Source organism: Columba livia, chromosome 4 (genome assembly GCF_036013475.1).
Source record: "Columba livia isolate bColLiv1 breed racing homer chromosome 4, bColLiv1.pat.W.v2, whole genome shotgun sequence".
Taxonomy (NCBI): domain Eukaryota; kingdom Metazoa; phylum Chordata; class Aves; order Columbiformes; family Columbidae; genus Columba; species Columba livia.
The window spans coordinates 3,603,661-3,623,903 of NC_088605.1; the positions used below are offsets into that span (position 1 = coordinate 3,603,661).

General features: G+C 45.3%; 1 protein-coding gene across 2 annotated transcripts in view; it reads left to right on the plus strand.

Moving 5' to 3' along the window:
- Positions 1–20,243, plus strand: part of SMOX (spermine oxidase) — a 71,574-nt gene that overhangs the window by 32,932 nt on the left and 18,399 nt on the right. For both annotated transcript variants that reach the window (XM_065060242.1, XM_065060241.1), the window contains exons 2-3: positions 12,205–12,439; positions 16,831–17,057. In XM_065060242.1, coding sequence (XP_064916314.1) covers positions 12,232–12,439; positions 16,831–17,057 — 435 coding nt within the window. In that variant the 5' untranslated portion in view covers positions 12,205–12,231. The remainder of the gene's footprint in view (positions 1–12,204; positions 12,440–16,830; positions 17,058–20,243) is intronic.

Genomic DNA, 20,243 nt, shown 5'->3' on the forward strand with positions numbered 1-20,243 from the left:
CGCCAGGAGCAGAGGAAACGGCCTCAAGTTGCACCAGGGGAGGTTGAGGTTGGATGTGGGAACAATTTCTTCCCCAAAGGGCTGTGGGGCATTGGAACAGGCTGCCCAGGGCAGTGCTGGAGTCACCATCCCTGGAGGGTTGGACAGACGGACATGAGGTTCTCAGGACATGGGGCAGTGCCAGGGCTGGGGAATGGTTTGATTGATGATCTTAAGGGGCTTTTCCAACCAAAATGATTCAATGGGGTTTACTGGCCACAGCAGTGGATTCTTCACTGGTGTATAAATCCTATGTTGACGCTTGTGTGTCCCTCAACAGGTTTATCTGTAGAGCCAGAACTACACCATCCCTTTCCCAGGTGAGCTGTGCTCCCTGCCTGCTCCATCTTTCCTGGCTTGTCTGAATTCCCCTGCCCGACCCGCTCCCAGCAGCTCTGACAGGCACCTCTGCAGGGAGGCTGCTCCGCGTGTGGTGGGTCTGCCAGCTGGTGGCTCATTTCAGTTCTCCCCAGCCCTCCTTGTCTTGGAGACTGAATTATCACAGGTGCTGGTTTGTCCACTTGTCCCACTCTCTGTGAGCTGCTGCTCTGATCACCCCAAGATTTGGGCACTAGCTTGCTGTGTCTTTTCTTGCAACACAGGTTCAGATGAGCTTCTTAGATAATTGGTCATCAATTAGGTGCCCAGTGCCTCTAAACTAGCAGGAGATCTTATAGTGGAGCTTTTTCCACCATCTTTGCTGATTCAGAGATAATTAGAATATGTCAGATTTGATGACGTTTGATTATTCTCTCTGTCTCCTCCGCGATTTTCCTGGAGGATGGTGTTGTGGGAAAAGGCAAAAGGAGACAGCTGTCTTGGATCGTACTTATGAAAAATATTGTTTCTCCGAAGGTGATGTTGTTGTTGAACTTAAAAACATTTCTGCTTTGTTTTCTAGGCCAGCATGTAGGACCACAGAGTGATGCTGTCGTTGGAGCATAAGCTCTGAGGGCCTCAACTTTAAGATCTAGAAGCTTTGGGCTGCTTCTTGTTCATAACTAGCAGAGTTGTTTGGCAGAGGTGGCTCTGGATGGTCACCCTTGTTTGGCACGAAGAGATGCGATGGCTTCCCTGAGGACCCACAGACCACCAGTGGTCACACTGGGAGTAGGAGTCCGTTGTTTGTTGTGTGCATTGAAGGAGAACAACTTCTTCCCAGCTTGGGAAACAAAACCATATTTAGTGTGGCCCCATCTCTGTCTCTTCTGAGGTGTGGGGAGGTGATATTTCTGGAAATGAGGAGGGAAATGAAGATCAGGATGGCAATGATTTGTTACAAGAGTAGGGACCAGGCAGCCAAGCTAAGGTCATCGCAGGCTGGAGGAGACCTGGGTTTGGACAGGCAAAGGTTAATTCGGTGATTTTCCTCCATCTCTTGGGATGTGTCCAGAAGAAGAAGAATACAAAGTCAGCCTGGAGGTCTCTGCTGCCTTCAAAAAATGATGCCGAGGTTTTGGGCACAAAGTTGTGGGTTTGGCGTGTGGGTAAAACAGGATTAATCTTGTTGATGCTGCTGTCAAAGAATACAGGGGGTGTGTTACTAATGTGATTCCTCACTTGATGTCTGATCCAGCTCCGCATTCACGGTGGGTCAGTCATTTGTAAATGGGGCTTGTAGATGCTCACGTAAGAACAATACTGCTGAACTGCAGCCTTTTAAGTGCCCCGAGCTTGGGCTTTTTATGTGGATGGTAGCAGTTGTCCTCATTTCAGACTTACTTTTCTCTCACAGCTTCCCCTATAAATTCCAGCAGCTCTCTGGAAGTGGAGCCACTTTGTTTTTGCTCCTACTGCTGAAGCATAACGCTGGGCACGGGTCACTCATCTGTCAGGAGCGCTGCCTTGTTTTTATGCAAAGCTCTCTGGTTTCCTTGTACCAGCGTGGGGAGAAAGGTGAGCATAGTCAGCTCTCCATCACCACGGGTAGTGGGCAAAGGTGAGGCACATGGGGTAAATGGGTTTTGTTGGTGCTGTGGGATGCAGTGGGGAGGGTGCTGCAGAGATGATGGAGAAGCTCCACTCCAAAACTTGGGTCCGGGAGCGATTGCTCCCCCAGGTTCATGTGTCCGCATGCAGCGTCTGGAAGACAGCTGGGGCTGTTCAGCCTGGAGAAGAGAAGCTGAGAGGGGATTTTATAAATGCTGATAAATATCTCCAGGGTGAGTGTAAAGAGGATGGACCAGACTCTGTTCAGTGGTGCCAAATGACAGGGTGAGGGGCAGCGGGCACAGACTGAAGCACAGGAGGTTCCATCTGAATATGAGAAGAAACTTGTTTCCTGTGAGGTGCCAGAGCCTGGCCCAGGCTGCCCAGAGAGGCTGTGGAGTCTCCTTCTCTGAGACATTCAAACCCACCTGGACACAACCCTGTGTGATCTGCTCTGGTGACCCTGCGTGAGCAGGTGGGTTGGACTGGATGATCTCCAGAGGTCCCTTCAACCCCAATCAGGCTGGGATTCTGTGGCTCCAGTCAGACATGGAGAAAATCATGGGGAAAATCATTGATTTTGGATCTGTCTTGATTGTTTCAAGCACTGGAAACCACTGCATTCAAGGAGACAATGCCCTGATGGTCCTTCTTGGAGCAGGAGGTTGGAGTGGAGCTTTGCAGGGGCTGCTTCTGACCAACACTTGCAGTTTCTGTGAGCTGTCAGAACAGGTCTCCTCTGCCAAGCCCTGCTGCCTGCAGGATCGGTCTGGGGCTGAGCAGCTTCTTCCAGCTGCACACATCCAGCCAGCAAACCCATTCAGACTCAAATACCCAGTTGGATAAAGTCTGACCATGAGGATGATGATCACAGAATCCCAGAATGTCAGGGATCAGAAGGGACCTGGAAAGCTCATCCAGTGCAATCCCCCCATGGAGCAGGAACATCCAGATGAGGTTACACAGGAAGGTGTCCAGGCGGGTTGGAATGTCTGTAGAGAAGGAGACTCCACAACCCCCCCGGGCAGCCTGGGCCAGGCTCTGCCACCCTCACCAGGAACAAGTTTCTTCTCAAATGTCAGTGGTACCTCCTGTGTTCCAGTTTGAACCCATTGGCGCTTGTCCTACCATTGGTTGTCACCGAGAAGAGCCTGGCTCCATCCTCCTGACACTCCCCCTTTCCATATTGATCCCCATGAATGAGTCCCCCCTCAGTGTCCTCTTGTCCAGCTCCAGAGCCCCAGCTCCCTCAGCCTTTCCTCACACGGGAGATGCTCCACTCCCTTCAGCATCTTTGTTGCCCTGCGCTGGACTCTCTCCAGCAGTTCCCTGTCCTGCTGGAACTGAAGGGCCACAACTGGACACAATATTCCAACACCACTGCTCTCCGGGTGGTTTCAGCCCAGCTGGAGGTGGCTTTGCAGAGTTAACCTTGATCTCAGTGGTGCGTACGCTGTCGGTGACACAGGTTTACGAACTCGGGAAGGTCCCTGGTATGTACGTAGGTGGCTATGGACCATTATCCCATTCCTGCAGGTCTCCAGGTTGCTGAGCAGCTGAGGCGTGTCTGCTTCTGATGAAATAAACCTCCCGTTGCGCTGGGTCAGTGTTTGCACAACTCCTGTACTAAGGTAGTTTATAACAGCAGGCATGTTTCACCCGCGTATCTGGCTGACGTGGAGGGCTTAAGTTCAATAAATAACACTCCTGCCTTATGTTGGAAGGGCGTCTGTGCTTAACCCGTGCTGGTATAAATGGTGATTCTCAAAGGGATTGTGAGTTTGGCTGGAATAAAAAGGAGTGCGGGGGGTATGCGGAGGAGGAAAAATAGACATATCTTCCCACTTGACATGTTTACAGCCTGGAGAGCTTGGAAAGAGCATCTTGAAACACCAGGCAGTAAGGATTAATGTCCTTGCTGCTGAGAAGGCTGATGAAAGGGGAAAAGAGGGCGAAGTTACAAAACGCCGGTTTGTTGTGCCAGGAGCCGTGGTGAACCACAGCAAACAGCCGCGGGAGGCACTGGCGACAGAGCAGAAATCCCCTTCCACTGCATTGTCGTGTCTGCTCAGAGTTCAGTCCGCTCCATCCCGACCCATGCGCAGTGGAGAGCCTGAGTCTGATGCCTGCAAAGGCGTTAAAGGAGATAAAACTGCTGTAACTATATCCTTCTATCCTTATAATCCTTCCAAGTGCTTCTCCCTCAGTTTAGGGAAAAAAAGTGCATTAGAGATGAAAATTGAAAATGTTGTTGTTGCAGTGACTTAGGTAAAGGTTGCTCACTCCAGCCATGCGATTGCTTAGTACAATTAGTGGTGGACTGTTTAATGAGTTAACGACAAACCATCTTTAAATCTGTTCAATAAATTGCCTTTTTCTTGTGGAGCTTTTGCGTGTGGGCTCTGCTAATAGCGCTTTCAGGTCGCCACTCCTCTGTGTGCAGTTGGTGAAATAATAGAAATTATTACATTTATTGGAAAAAGGCTTTTGAAACTCTGCTTCAAGAAGTTTGCCTCTTGTTTTAAATTGTTTTCTGAGGTGCAGGAGATGCCCTGCACTGGGTGGTCTGTGTGAATTTCCATATCCAAACCAGTTTGTTAGTAATTTATGTGCTCACAGACCCACATTTCTGCATCGTGGTAGATTCCTGAGCTGCAAAGGGCAGAGAGTTTTGTCTATGATCTATCCTGCCCATCTCCATCAATGCAGCAGCATTCCCAGCACAACCTTCTCCTGGTGGGAATGGAGTGTAAATGTCGATGAGAGATCGGATCCTGATTTAAAAGCTTCAAGCAATATCCTCTTTGTCTTTAGTGAAAAGTGCTTCAACAGCTGATTAGTGTCACTGTTAAAAATAGACATCTTCTTTCTGTTGTGAATTGTTTGTAGCTGCTGCTCTTGGTTGCTCAATCTTGCTCTGTCTCTGCTTAGATTGAATTAATTCTCTGGTGTCAAATATTCTCTGTAAACGCTTTCAGACTGTGATGACAAAGCTGCATTATAAACACATGTGTATGTAGTGCCCCTTCATGTGTTGATAGTATCTTGAATAGTTGCACTTAAAATAATAACAAAATAGTAGCGTGTTTATTTCTTGTGCTTCCATTTAGTCTTTCAAGTGAAATGAAATCTTGTTGCTTTGATCTGAATTCCTTTCAAACAAACACAATGTGGTTCTTTAAGTTGATGATTAAGGATGATGTGTAATCCCCATAAATTAAAATGATGAGGGAATAAAGTGATTCTGGTAAATTTTAGTCTGTTTACGTTGGTCTGTGCGGTCCACAGGGAATTTATTTGTATTGGTGATGCATTTCTCACCCTCCAAACTGGCTGTTGCACTTGATAATGTGAAGACTCAATCCAACACCCTAGAAAGTTCCGGTAAATCGTGCGGTTGGGAAAGAAAACCGAGTCCTTGTGCAGGAGTCTGGGAGCAGCATGTGGAAGCGTGGCCACCGGCTGCCTCTTCTGGAGGTGCCATTCCTCCCAAGCTCATTTTAGCTGCCAAAAGCTGTTTCTAGATCAGTAGGTGATGTGAGGTGACATGTTGAGGTCCCTGTGTCCATGAGTGTGTGTCCCTGGAGGCTCCATGTTGGACTTGCTGTACTCTGGCCCCGTGGATGCCCCTGAATGTATGGGATGCATTTGTCTTCTCCTGGGCTTCATCAACTAGTTTGGGTTCATGCAGAAGGAGTGAAGCCATTTGGCTGCTTCAATTCTACTGCACAGCATGAAGGAAACCATGGGGAAGGTTGGACGGGGCTCTGAGCAACCTGAGCTGGTGAAGATGTCCCTGCTCACGGCAGGGGTGGCACTGGATGAGTTTTGAAGGTCTTTCCAACCCAAACTATTCTATGATTACTCCTTCTCTCCATCATCTGAAAGGCTGCAGACAACAGATGCAAGTTGGACGCTCAAGTAATGAAACAAGGTGAGACAAATCCCACCTGAGATGACCACGATTGTGGTCTGTGGCATGCTGGGAGCCCACAGCTATGGCTCGTGGCTATAAGACAACCTGCTGTGTGATATGAAGTTAGATAGGAGAGAAAGGTCACTTTTTTTTAAGAGTAACGAATCCTGGTGGGAAAAAAAAAACCAAACCAAAAAACCCAACCCACCACCAGACAAGGCTTTAAACACGCGAGCTTTGTGTAAGCCTCGCCTAAACCTTTGTGTTGTCGCAGCTAAGACAGTGTTAGCAGGAGAGCGTTTGGCTGAGCTAAGAATAGCAGATTTCCTTGAGAAATGTTTGTGTTTATTTTGGTTTTGTATTTTTAAATTGTCAGAGCCTTTGGTGACCTTTTTCTTAAGGGTCCTAGAAGAATAGCCTGATCGGATGGTATTGTTGTAATAAGGAGGGCAGTTGTGAGCTGCCTTAATTCTGTGGCTTTGTCTTTGTGACTTGCAAGGTTTTAATGGCAAAATGGGAAAAAGAGAAAACAAACAAAACCCATGAAGTAGACACGTGTCTGAACTTTGTTGCTGTTGCTGCTGGATTAAAGGTAGAGCAGGCTGGTCAGGCATCTGCGTTCATGCTATTTCTAGGTTGCCATTGTCTGCGGGGCCACTGTAACTTAAGTAGAAGGCACTCTGTGTTGAAGGGAACATGTAAAGAATATATCGTGATTAAAAGGATGAAACACAAAAATCTGTGAAATATTACTTCTAAGTCTTTGCCAGGGTAGGTCTGGTGTGAAGTCCTGCTGGAAGCTACCAAGGCTCCTCTGTGCAGATGAAGAGTCGTTTCTCTGGAAGCAGTTTGCTGGGGGTATAACTGACATCAGCAGAGATGAAGGGATAAGGAGATCATAGAATCATAGAATAGTTTGGGTTGGAAGGAACGTTCAAAGCTCATCCAGTCCAACCTCTGCCGTGAGCAGGGACATCTTCACCAGCTCAGGTTGCTCAGAGCCCCGTCCAGCCTGGCCTGGGATGTCTCCAGGGATGGTTCATCCACCACCTCTCTGGCCAACCTGGGCCAGGCTCTCACCACCCTCAGGGACAACAATTTCTTCCTCATGTCCACCCAAAATCTCCCCTCTTTTACTTTAAAACCATCACCCCTTGTCCTATCACAACAGACCCTGCTGGAAAGTCTGTCCCCAGATTGAAGGCTGCAAATGCCAGGATTGGTAGAATGATGCCCATCTTTGAAATTATATTTTTGCAAATATTCATCTGCTGGGAGCCAGCAGTTGGACAGTAGTGAGAAGGGATGAAGGAAGGGTAGTGGGAAGGCAAGTACATAGTGGTGATAGAAACTGAGAAAAGGGGGCAGGTCTGGAAGAAGAAGTGATTAAAATATAATGAGTGAGACACTTAGATGCACGAGAGGTAAGAGGATCAAAGCTGTATTTTTAAGACAGAAGGAAAATGTGTATTTTGACTTTATTTAATGTGGTTAACCGTTGTCTGTTAGTTGTCTCACAGGAAAGCTATAAGCAATACAAAGTAGGTGGAATTTTACTTATAGTGAAGCTGTGATTTAGTACTACCCTTGCTCTTAGAGGGACACAAAGTAAAATCACAGCCTCAGAGAGATTCCCAGTACAAGAGCTCGCACACTTCTTACCCTGTGATTAAAAAGGAAATAAAAGAATGAACCCTTTTTGGCAATCAAGAGAAAGTAAAAAGCCAAACTGTCTTTGTGTCAGAGGACTTAGTAATATTCACTGGCTCAAGCCCTGGCTGGTGGCTTGGCAAGTGCCGAAGGTAGAGAATTACAAATAAAAGGCCATGATTTATGTGCTTGTCTTGCTTATGTGCCTAACAAAGTGTGTAATTACTACTGACATAAAGTGTAGTGGGAATTCATATATTTATATCATCTCTTCATTTCACAATAGAGTGTATATCCTAGTTGGAAAGCCTAAACTCTTGCTGAATTTTAATTGCCTTCCCCCGCTGATCATACGGTAGAGGTTGTTGGCTAATTAAGGGTGATTTCTGAATCAGGATTCTGTACACACAAAATACCCTGTTATTTTATAATCTGTCTAGACAGGTCACCTAATCCAGTATTAAAATTAAAATGCTGAAGCAGGAGGGAAAAACATTTTTTTGAAGCTTTCAAGTAAAGAATCCGCATGAGTTTACTAAAGCCAGGATTAGGAAAGCTATTCTTAAAGAACTGAGCTGAAAGAGTTCAACTTCTATAGGAGGTAGAGGGCAGAAAAGATGTTTCTTTACTGTGTAAAATCACAGAATCATTTTGGTTGGAAAATACTTTTAAGGTCATCAAGATTTATTTCTTCTTGAAGAAGAGACGACTGGGATCATATATGAAGGTCCTTAGCACCGAGGAGATGTGAACAGGGAATGGATGTTCAATGTTTCTTATAGTTTTGGGGGATATCCTCAGTTTTCATTGGGTAGTGGTTTTGAAACCACAGAAGGGACATTAATATTTGCATAGGGCTAATAGACTGTGCAGCTCCTCACCACTAAACTGTTGCAAAAGCCACAAGTAGGTAGGGATTCAAAAATAAGTTGGCAATTGCAAGGAGAAGTCCCCAGGGGTCTGGACATGCTCTCTACCTTACAGTGTCCTTACTGGACTTATTGCTGCGAGCTGGTACTGCCAGAAGAGGATCATTCCTTTGACCAACCCCAAACTTGTCAACATGACTTGTTGTGGCAGTTCTTGTGTCTCCTTTAATAACTGTGCTGCTTTTCCCTTCATATCCCTAATCTCTGAGTACACACATCCCAATGTTCAGGGCCCATCTTAACAATCATAAAGGAACCCAGAGGAATTTAACTTCTTGTTAGATTAGAAGTCAATAAGTTGACATATGTGAGAGGGGAGACAAAGGACCAGTGATTGATCTACTGCACCTTGTGCAGCCTGGAAGGGTCCAGGAAAAGTAGTGGTTCAACTGTAAGAAAAGATAAAATTGATAGTGGAAACAACATTTATTTACAGGAAACCTGGCTCCTTCACATTGTCCTGCACTCGTATATAGAGAAAAGTGATGCTTCCTATTTGGTTTAGTTTGTAACTAGAATGTTGCTCCACATCTCTGTGGTGTGTTTGTGTGAGTCTTTTGAGACATGATCTCATTTTTCCTGCCAGCCTCTGACTGGTGAGAATTTAGCTTGCACATCATGGAGCACTTCCTGACTACCTTTCTTATCCTTCAAGATATTTAAGCGATTTAATGATCTCCAGTTCTGGGCTCCCCAGTTTAAGAAGGACAAGGAATTACTGGTTGAGTCCAGCGAGGGCTACAAAGATGCTGAGGGGTCTGGAGCATCTTTCTTATGAGGAGAGACTGAGAGAGCTGGGGCTGTTTGGCCTGGAGAAGAGAAGCTGTGAGGGATCTTATTTATGCTGATTAATATCTCCAGGGTGGGTGTCAGAGGATGGACCAGACTCTGTTCAGTGGTGCCCAATGACAGGATGAGGAGCAACGGGCACAGACTGAAACACAGGAGGTTCCATCTGAACATGAGGAGAAACTTCTTTCCTGTGAGGTGCCAGAGCCTGGCCCAGGCTGCCCAGAGAGGTTGTGGAGTCTCCTTCTCTGAGACATTCAAACCCGCCTGGACATGACCCTGTGTGATCTGCTCTGGTGACCCTGTGTGAGCAGGTGGGTTGGACTGGATGATCTCCAGAGGTCCCTTCAACCCCAGCCAGTCTGGGATTTTGTGAACTCTGGAGGGAGGCCTTCCATACCTGGATTGCCATGTTCCTGGTTTTTGTAACCCATTCTGAAAAATCCACTTTTGGAGCTGATTAAGATAAAAAAAGGAAAAAAAAATACAACAAACCCCCAAACCAAACCAAACCCAAACCAACCCAAACCACAGTCCTGCCCCACATGAGGAAAGACCACAGGAGAAAGCCAAGTAAAGACAAGCCATAAGGTCTAGAACTGGAAACCTGACCCATCTCACCAGCTGCTGTAGGGAAGGAGTTTTTCATCCTCCTCTTCCCTGTCTGCTCCAGAGCTTCGCAGTTTCTTGTGTAACCAGGGAAGAAATCAGTCACTGCTGCTTCTTCAAACTCTTGTACTGCTTGTGAACCCAGCTTGCTCAGGAGTAAGTCCAGGGCTTGGTTTTGGCTGCTCGTGGCTTTTTGCTTGTCAAATGACCATGTTTCCTGACTCTTTCCCCAGTGGATGCTTGACATGTTTGACTTCAGCTTGGAGATAACTCTCCGATGTCTCTGTGACAGCTATCTACTAGCTGAAATCTGTTGGTGAGGAGATGAAAACAGTGAGATGATAGAAGGTTTTGGTGTGGCTGCAGCAGAGCTGGCTCAATGCCACCTGTTCCGTTGTTCAGTGACAGTTGGAACGAGCTGTACCGGTGCTGCAGAGTTTGTTACAGGCTCTGTGCTAATCCCTCTTGCAGGTGAGCCCAGATAGGGTGGACTGAGCTCAAGTTGTTCCAGTTGTGAAACTAAACACTTTCAAAACAGTTGTCAAGAGCTGGGGGGGGACCACTTTACTTTTTATTCCACTGCTTAAATCGCTATAGACAGCGTTGTGGTGTCAGCTCTGTTACAGAGAGCTGGAGGTGTTTGGTCAATATACAGAAATGCTTTCAGATCCTGGAGAAAAAGGACCTCTCCAAATGAAACTATAGAAGCACAGAATGGTTTGGGTTGAAGGGACCGTCCCAGTTCCCCCAGTGCCCCCCCTGCCATGAGCAGGGACATCTTCACCAGCTCAGGTTGCTCAGAGCCCCGTCCAGCCTGGCCTGGGATGTCTCCAGGGATGGTTCATCCACCACCTCTCTGGCCAACCTGGGCCAGGCTCTCACCACCCTCAGGGCCAACAATTTCTTCCTCATGTCCAGCCTGAATCTCCCTCCTTTAGTTTAAAACCATCACCCCTTGTCCTGTCACAACAGGCCCTGCTGAAAAGTCTATCCCCATCTTTCTTATCGGCCCCTTTTAAGTACAGAAAGGCCACTTTGTACTTCATTAGTACAAATTACTATATACTGTAATAGTCCAGTGATGTCTTAAGCGCAAAGGTTTGACTCTTGTGGTGATGCAAGAGGGAAACAGGAGTCTTTGACACTCACCAAGTGTTGGGAGAACTGAGGAAGAGCTCGGGAGTATCCAGCAGCTTGGCAACAGGTAGAGCCGGCATACAAGCCCCTTGGATTTCTCTGTGTTCCGCAAGTGTTGGGTGGGGAGGACAGTAACGCTAGGAATTGTGTGTGGGCTTTGTCCAAGTCAGTGGGCACCAGCTGATTCAAGGGCTGGTGAATCCTGGGCTGGGTTTGTCCATTGCAAGTCAAGACTGAGGTGAACTGCGGGTCTCTGCACCCTGTTCCTTCTCCTATTCTTGAGGGACAGATGTGAACCCATCCAGAATCAGATGACTGGACAATGACATTTGTCTATGAGGACATCTACACTGATGGTCCCTGGTTAAGGTTAAACTTTAACCATCAAATCTGGCTGCATACTGAAATAAGGTGATAGGACCCAAGAACTAAGGGTAGAGACAGTTAAAAAGATGGTTTCTAGGAGTTTGCAAAGAAAAACAGGATACTGCTTGGAGGAGCAGTTGGATGCCTTGGGGGCGGGTGGAGGTAGAATTGGACTAGTCAGGACTAGCGTGGGTTTAAACCTCTCACATCAAAGACCGAGGCTGATCACAGTGTGGCAGGACAGTGCTGGCTCTGCATCGTGCGGCTGTGGATTTTGAGCTGGCCCTCCTTGGCTTTCATCCGTTGAAACCATTGTTCTGTCTGTACTGTTTCTGTAAGGATTGGTTTGATATCTGATCTTCGAGCTAAATCCTCCTTACCTACTCCTGTAGTTATATAATCTCAAGCTTATGCTTTGTGGTTGCCACAGAGGCAAAGTGGATCTGCGTTGCTGTGTTGTGCAGCTTGTCGGCACTTGGCGTGTGGTTTTCTTTTTTCTTTTCTTTTTCGAGTCTTTGCCACAAAATTGCCACTTTTGGAGGTTATATAAAGAGATGGGAGTTTGAAAATCCTTTGACTTCTCTGGAAATAGTCTACATGGTACAAGAGGGTGGAGATTTCTGGAGTTTCCAGCACTGGTGCTCTAGGCCAAAAAGTTGTTGCATCCCAATTTGACCTCAGTTTTCCTTCCTATGCATCCCGTTTTGAAGGCTGGGTCTAGCGCACGAGTTTTCTTTCTTCCCTGCTGGACTTTTTAATTTTATAGATTCCCTTTAGGATTTCTAACTGCAGAGTTGAACCGAGTTCCCTGAACGCTCTTCTTTGCCTTTTTTTCCATAGGTTCCTTAGAAAGAGAGCTTGGACGGCATGCAAAGTTGTGAAATATCTGCAGACAGCACGGATGATCCTCTTAGTAGTGGCCTACGGAGAAAACGACAGCCTCGAATAGTGGTTATCGGTGCTGGGCTCGCAGGCCTGTCGGCAGCCAAAGCGCTCTTGGAAAGCGGGTTCACGGATGTAACTGTCCTTGAGGCGACCGACCGCATCGGAGGCCGCGTGCAGAGCGTGAAACTCGGTAAGAAACGGCGTTTCGGGGAGTAAAATACAGCTGGTGAGGCTTTGTGCTGCCGTTAGGTTAATTGGACCTTGTAAACGTGCTTTTGCGGTCAATTCGCATGTGTGAAAAGGTTGTTGGCGGTGTGATGTTGTCGCCATCAACCATCATGTTTGAGGGTGGGTGGGTGGGTGAATCTGAATTGTTTTGTGCCTCTCTTCTGAGGGAGGGCTGCTCCAAACCCATGTTTCTATAAAATAAATACCTTAATGGCTGTTTTCACTCATCCAGGAAGAGCTCTGTGTAACAAAGCATTCTGTGATTAAATAACTGTATTGAGACACTTTCCACCAATGTTTTCAAGCTGGACTCTGGACTAGGAGCAGTCAGTAAATCTCCTGGCTGGTGAACGGCTATTTCTGTGACTCACATCGCTTGCACAGGGGTGAGCTCTTTGCGATTCCATTTCACAAACAGCCTCATTCATTTCCCTAGAACTAATTGACTGTGTAGGGCACTCCCCACCATGAATCAGGCTGCTGGAAAAAATCCTCTTCAATGTCTCCTTTCATCCTGATTTGCAGCTTTCCTACCTCCGTGGCTTCTTTCTCAGCGTGTCACAAAGGTGTGGACACTGCGTATTTTAATCCCGTGTCAATTGGCAGGGCTTGTAAAAGCCCTAAATGAAAAACGAGTGGAACAAACGTTGCCTTTTGCAGCACGGCAGTCAACTGAACTCTCCCTGGTCTGGAGAAGGGCATTGCCTGTGTCTCCTCCACAGGAGGCAAAAAGCTCCTCATTTTACCAAATTGCCTTCCTGATTTCAATTAACTAGTTCTCTTTTCTGATCCCACTCTCTACTTATTAACTCTGGCCTCTTGCTGCCCTCTTTTCTTTCTATTTGTCAGGTGCTGACATCATTTAGTGTATTTTACTCGATAAATTCACCACAGTAAATAAACAGCAGCGTCCTATGAACTTTCAGAAGGGAAATGAATGAAAAGGCAGTCAGGGAAATCTAATCTCCAGGGTTTGAATAGGGCACTTTGCATTCTGCTGTGACTTGGCATAGAGGTTAGAATGGGAAGTGTGTCCTTTGCTCGCAATATGCTGCATTAAAAATATCCTGGAACGTGTCTGCGAGAGGAGGGAAGTGTTAAAGACCTGAAAGCTTCAGGGAGCAATAGATAATGTCTTCAGTACACCTGTAAAATGGTTTTGTGGTACTACTATTGAGACCACTTCTCTCACCTTTGGACACCACTGGTTATTCATATCTTTGCTGGGAATCTCCCTCCTGTTTGTTAACACTTCTTAACTAACGTGAGACAGGAGCTCAGTCTGGTGGAGATCTTGCAGTTTGTCATTTGTTACTTGCAGAGCAGGGGACTAGAATCCAAAGTCTGGATCTTTTAATACCTTTCTTAAAACCATAAACTGCCTTTTCATATCTTCTGCAAACCATCAAGGTTACACCGCGTGGCTACGGACTGCAGTTCTTCCCCAAGGTGGGTTTACGTTCTGGCCCCTGTGTGCTTTGTAGATATACGTGCCATTTAGCCAAACAATTCTGGAGCTCTGGGTGGTGAAATCTGCAGAAGCAGCACCTACTCAGAGCCTCCTTGTTCCCTGGTATTCAAGCGAAAGGACAGCGTGGTCCTGGGTTGTATTTTTCCCTTCTGCAGTCCCTGAAGCAGTGAGGTTGTACCTGGGGCTTGCAAGACCTGCTCATTTCTCAGAACTGGCCTAAGCTTGCAGAAAACTGTTACAGAAGTGGTTCTTCGGGGTTTTTTAGATACACAGCCACTTTAATGTGCCTGGCATCTAAATGTTAAACTTCTCTGTCCGCTCCCCTGTCTGCACACTTGACTAAAGATCTGATTTAAATCTTCTGCAGAGCTAAGGTGGCACCTTCTCAGGGTTTATATCCTGATATTTCCACTTTCACTGAGTCCCCTGGGTCTTGCGGGGGACAACACGCTTGCGTAAAGTACGTTGCTGCTCAAGATAGGGGAATAATTTGGATATTCAGGGATATTGGGTTCATCATTTCTAGAACAGGTGAGGCAGAGAGTTTTTGTGCTTATGGGTTGTGTTGTTTCTTGTGCACGATCTAGAAGATCCGTGTCCACTGCAGATATTTCAGGACAGGATGCCCAGGGAATAGTCAGGGCTGCGAAGGAAATTCCTGTGTGTATTCAGAAGGTTTGATATGCAATCTGTGCGCTCCTTTGGGAAACTGCTGGTGTGGTATATTGTTGTGTATAGGCCTCTTGCCTGGTGCTTGTGTCTCAGGAATTATATTCACAGAATGGCAAGCAGATTTTTATTCTTGTTTTTTGTTGTTAGCTGTTTTATTTGTGAAACTAAAATCTTGTCAATTAGTTATCTCTGTTTAAAAAGATGTTATTTAATTTTACACTTCTAAATGATTTATCGTGTAGCTTTCGCTAGGTAACAACTGACATCTGCTTGGTAGCGATGATAGTGAGTTTCTAAGTATTACAGGCAAGAATGACTATTTTTAATTGGTTGGTATCTGATTATATTCCACACAGTTTCTACAAACAGAAGAACCTGGAACACATCACAATTGTTACCGAGCACCAAAGATCCGGTGCCGTGTTAATAAGAGCGCTATGGAGGATGATTATTAGTGTGTGTATTCCTGCTGCCGGTCTGGCATGGGAGGATCGTGTTAACGAGGTGATTGCATTAACGAGGTGATGGCCACATGCAATATTTATGAGCCATCGTTCCTGCCAGGCCGGGTGCTCTGGGACTGTGTTGGAGCTTGTGGAGCACTAAATATTCACACGTTCGTAGCCTGATGCTGCACACGCTTTGTTTTTAGGTACACATAGGAATTTAGTGCTCTGGGGTCCTGTAATGTATATTTTGAAGGGCAATCAGCATGTTCCTTAATGACAAGGGGGTTGCTTGAAAAACAAGATACATGGGGCTTCCCTTGGAGGTGGTTTCTCAGCATTTCTTGGAGCTTTCACCCATTAAACTATCTGAACATATATTTACGTGTTAAACGGTGTATGATGACTGGTTTATTGGGGGTCAGAGCCCTGGTGCAAACCCTGTTAGTTATAGAGAAGAGAGGCAGTGGGGCTGACCAAACCCTGTGTTTTGCAGGTGTGTAGATGGAGACTAAACACATTTGGTGTTTAACCTAACAGGGTGTCTTTTAAAATAGTTTTCAAAGGCATCGATAATAAAATACAGCCTATTTACTCATATGGGGAATGGAAGTGCATTATATTGCAGTTAATCCGAGGTGTATTTGTAAATAAGTTGCATTTTTAATCACAGAACAATATTCTGTATGTTGCCATCCCAGGGCAATGCATTTTTTGCTGTATTTACCTGCTGGAGGTGCTTTCCTTCTTATGTCTGGATGTCCGTCCCCACCTCTCAAATGCAGTGGATATTTGAAGTCTTTAGGTACTCTATTTACTCCCTACAACTTCAATATTGATGTAAGTGTCCTTATATGCCCTTTTTGCAATAGTACCTGTGGCTTCTTACAGCTCTTTTCCTTCCTACGCCCTCTTCATGGCTTCTCTGTTTTCTGGTCGTGTTCTTGAGTTCAGGCTTAGAGAAGATGCTTTAGAAAAGCCAAGTAGCAAGAACAGAGCAGCTGGAAACAACCATAAGAACTGGGAACCTAAAATATTGGGAATTTTGCCTTAAGTATCAGCGGTGTGTCACTGGGATGTAACTTTATGGGAAACATCCCATGGTTCCAGTGCTATTTCAACTTGAATCCGGAAGGACTGGTTTGAAGAACACCATTATTTCCCTTGTCTAACAGGGAGAACTCACTTAACTGATGAAATAAGCAGAGTCAATTATACTGTTAAGCGGCATTCTTTGTTTTATGGGCGCTGGGGAACACTGGGGATCGTCCTCCATAAATGCTCCAATGACTGGATGCTCTTGCATTGTGTATATTCACATAATTATTACATATGCATTCCAATTTTTGAAAATTTTGCCATACATCTATACTAAGAAATAATTGATGATGTTAGTTATAATTGTTTAGTTTCTTACTTACAATATATCTACTAATTAATCTATAAGCTAAGCACTCTGCTTCTAAACAATGTGTCGCTTCATCTTCTGTCCCTCTTGTCATGCAGAAGGATCTAAAACTTGAAAAATATCCCCTTGTTTTGCAGGTGGTTAAAAGCATTTACCATGTCAATTGGTTAACAATGCGTACGTCTTTTATAACTTAACCACAGTATACATGAATTTGGCAGCTTCTCTTCACAAACGTGTTGTCATTGGGCAATTGTTTTCCTTTTACACATGTACCTTTTATTTAGGGCCGAGTGTGACAAGCTTGCAGGAAAACGGGCTTGGATAACTGGTTTTCTCGGTTTACTCCCCTGCAGGGCACGCTACTTTTGAACTGGGAGCTACGTGGATTCATGGTTCACATGGAAACCCAGTCTATCATCTAGCAGAAGACAATGGTTTACTTGAAGAAACCACTGATGGCGAGAGAAGTGTTGGACGGATCAGTCTTTACTCCAAGAATGGGGTGGCCTATCACCTCACCAACAACGGGCAAAGGATCCCGAAAGATGTGGTTGAAGAATTCAGTGATTTATACAACGAGGTGGGTGTTCAGCTACTTTTTCAGGTTTGCCTGGAACATTGGGACCCCTTGACAGTTATAACGTTCCAGAAACTGGACAAAGGTAGAAAACCGGTAATGTCTTTAGTTTCTTTGCAAAAAATCAGCTATTAGTTTGCTCTTATCTGCTCACATTTGTCCCTGATGTGGGATTAACTCACTGTTGTTACAGAGAACAATCTTTCCACATTTGTCATCAATTTAATCACTTCCAGCAACTATTGCTGAGGAGATCCAGTCATTTGCTTTAGAAAGTTGCTACTTGATTAAAAGAATAAAGGAGGGATCAGATTACTAAACAAAGTAGAATGCAAAACCTTAGCAACAACCAGCTAAATATTGTAGCTCTGTGATGTTTTATTGATGTTATAAATACCTTAGTGTGCTGTGTAGTGTGCAAAAGTTGGAGCAGCATCATAGGAATTGCAAGTTTTCTTGTATCAGAAGGAAAGGAACATATTTTCTAGTAGATTCAGACCAGCACAGACTTCAGTTTAAGTTTATTTTAGCTGCTTTTGTTCAGTGGTCAGTGATGTCCTCTTCAGTTAGTGTAGGTGAGGACCTTGATATGTAATAGAAGAACCAAAGAAGAAAGAAACCAAACCAAACCAGCAAAATGCAAACAACCAAATCAAACAAACAAACAAAAGACCAAACCAAACCCACACAAAAAAAAACCCCAAACAAACAAAAAAAACCCCAAGGAACTAAAGAACTACAGATGCAGAACCTAAAAGTACTAAATAGAAGCCTGGAAGACGTTTAGTGGAAAGACGAACCTCTGCTAGAGAAGCAATTGTTAGACTCTTAGACAAAAAGGGCCCAATTTATTTTCATGTAACTTGGCACTGCCGCTGTTATCCTGGTGTTTATTCCAGAGGGAAAAGAGGTTTCTTACTGATTTATGTGTCAAAGACCCGTGAAAGATTGGGATTAGTTATGTCGGCATTCAGTAGGAAGATTTGGCCTTAGGTAGAGTGAAGTGAAAGGAAGAGATTGCCAGAGTTAATTATAATTATTCCTCATATTCTTTTGTATGTCACTTATGAAATACACTTCGGGGGGGTCAATGCAGAATAATTAGTCCTCCAGGTAATTTGACCTCTCAGTGGGTTGTATAAGCCAGAGCCAGATGTTATTTTCATTGGGCTTTAGCCATGCCTGAAACCTTCGGATTTTCATCTGACAGTGAACGTCACCAGGATTTGACTCTTGGCTAAACACACACTAGATTCAGGTTACTCTTGCATATTTTATGTTTAAAAATATGTCCCTGAGCACAGAGAAAGCCACCGGGACAAAAGTCACTGTAACCCGTGAATTATCCAGAACTCAATGCAGAGCATTCCAAGCATTTGCTTGGAAGGACTTTTGGCACTGTCCTGGGGCTCTGAACTGGAACCTGTGATGGGATGGCACAAAATTGTTTTAGAGAGGGGTGGTGATTTCAGATGAACCCCATTATGGAAGGAATTTAGCAACCCGTGGCAGGGAGGGAATTCTTCTGCGACAAACGCGGGTGGAGTTAGTTCATCGGAACAACCATTTCGTATTGGTGACTTGAAAACGGAACCAGAGCTGGCCAGGAAAAAATACAGGTGAGATGTGTGCGGAGCAAAATTAAGATAAGACAGAGGGAGGAAGGGAAAATTCTGTAGTAAGCAACATTATTGATGGAAAGGGGGCATCGCCAACCCTGGTGATCCTATCTCAAAGATGACAGGAAAATCTCCAGCAAAGGGAGGGCATCTCAGGCAGGCTTTGAAATGAGAATACAAAGATGAGAGCTACTTAGCTTTGAGATACAGCTGATAAGATAAAGTCTATAACAAGGTGCCAGTGTTTTGGGGATGATTAATTTGCTAAATGTCCCCTTTATTTCAAAGCGAGAGAAAGGGGGGCAGCCAGATATGAGACAACGCCACATTAAAAGTTAATCTCCTTTACGCAACACGTAATTGGCTTATCGTTGCCACAGGATATCTTTATCGCTAGGAGACAGAAGCGGCTTCCACATTTATGGATTGTAAAAGTGTCTCCAGCTACTCCCTGCGATTAAAAAATATGTAAGGGACGGCTTAAGCCAAGAAGAGGACGTCAGCCAACCTCTAATTGCTGCTTTCTCCCTCTTCTTTCAAAACCTGCTGGAATTTCTTGCCAGGGCAGCTCACGGTTTTGTTGTCCTGGCCTTTTGGGGTGTTGGTCAGATGATCTTTAGTGATTTCAGACACTTGACTGGGGGTTCTTCCCTGTGCTGCTTGGGAAAAATGGGAACTAAGTTGAACTACCCCATCTGAAAATCTCCAGTTAAAAAAGACTGGATGAAATGCATGTGCTGTATGGCTTTGGGGACCATTTCCCCTTGGCATAAAGTGCAGAACATGTTTCTGTTTACGTGTGCTGGGTCAACCTGGTGCATTTAGAGTGCCTGGGTTTTTTTTTGTTTAGCTATTTTCATTGTAGTCCATTCCATCGTTTTATTATCATGGCTGTCCAATACGTCCTTATTTTAACTGGTGATGAAATGGGTGCTCGGGAGGAACAGTAGGAATTTGGTCTTCAGTTTTGCATCTTCGTGGGGTTTTTTTGGTTGGTTGGTTTGTTTGATGAGTCAGGTTTTTTGAGAGGTTTTGTTAAGAACATCTTGAAGTTGTCCAGGATCAAAAGCCATTTTACAGATGACCTGAGCTCAGGCTCCTCACTTGCCTCATTGCAGCTCCCAGATTCTTCTCAAAATCTTGGGGCAACCTGCTGTTAGCAATGGACTAGATGACCTTTGAAGGTCCCTTCCAACACAAACTATTCTATGATACTACGTCATCTCATCTCTCAGGCCGCATTTTCCACTTCAGAAGAGGCTGAGATAGTAAAGCCCGTGACGCACCGTGTTCTGACTTGAAAAGCGAAACAAAAAGCCCAAACCAACCAGCAGCCGCAATGATGGATGCAAAACCTAATCAGGGATGGAGCACTGGCATGAGCAGTGGAAAATGTCCTGAATGAACGGGGCTAAATCCATCATAGTTTCATGGCTTGCTTCCCATGCCCTCACGTCGCTGCAGCTGCTGCCGTGGGCTTGGGCTCCAGCATGTGCTTTCAGCTCTGCTTTCCCATCCTCCACCCCAGTTATCTTCTCATCTGGACACCACATTTGAGCAGAAGCAAGTG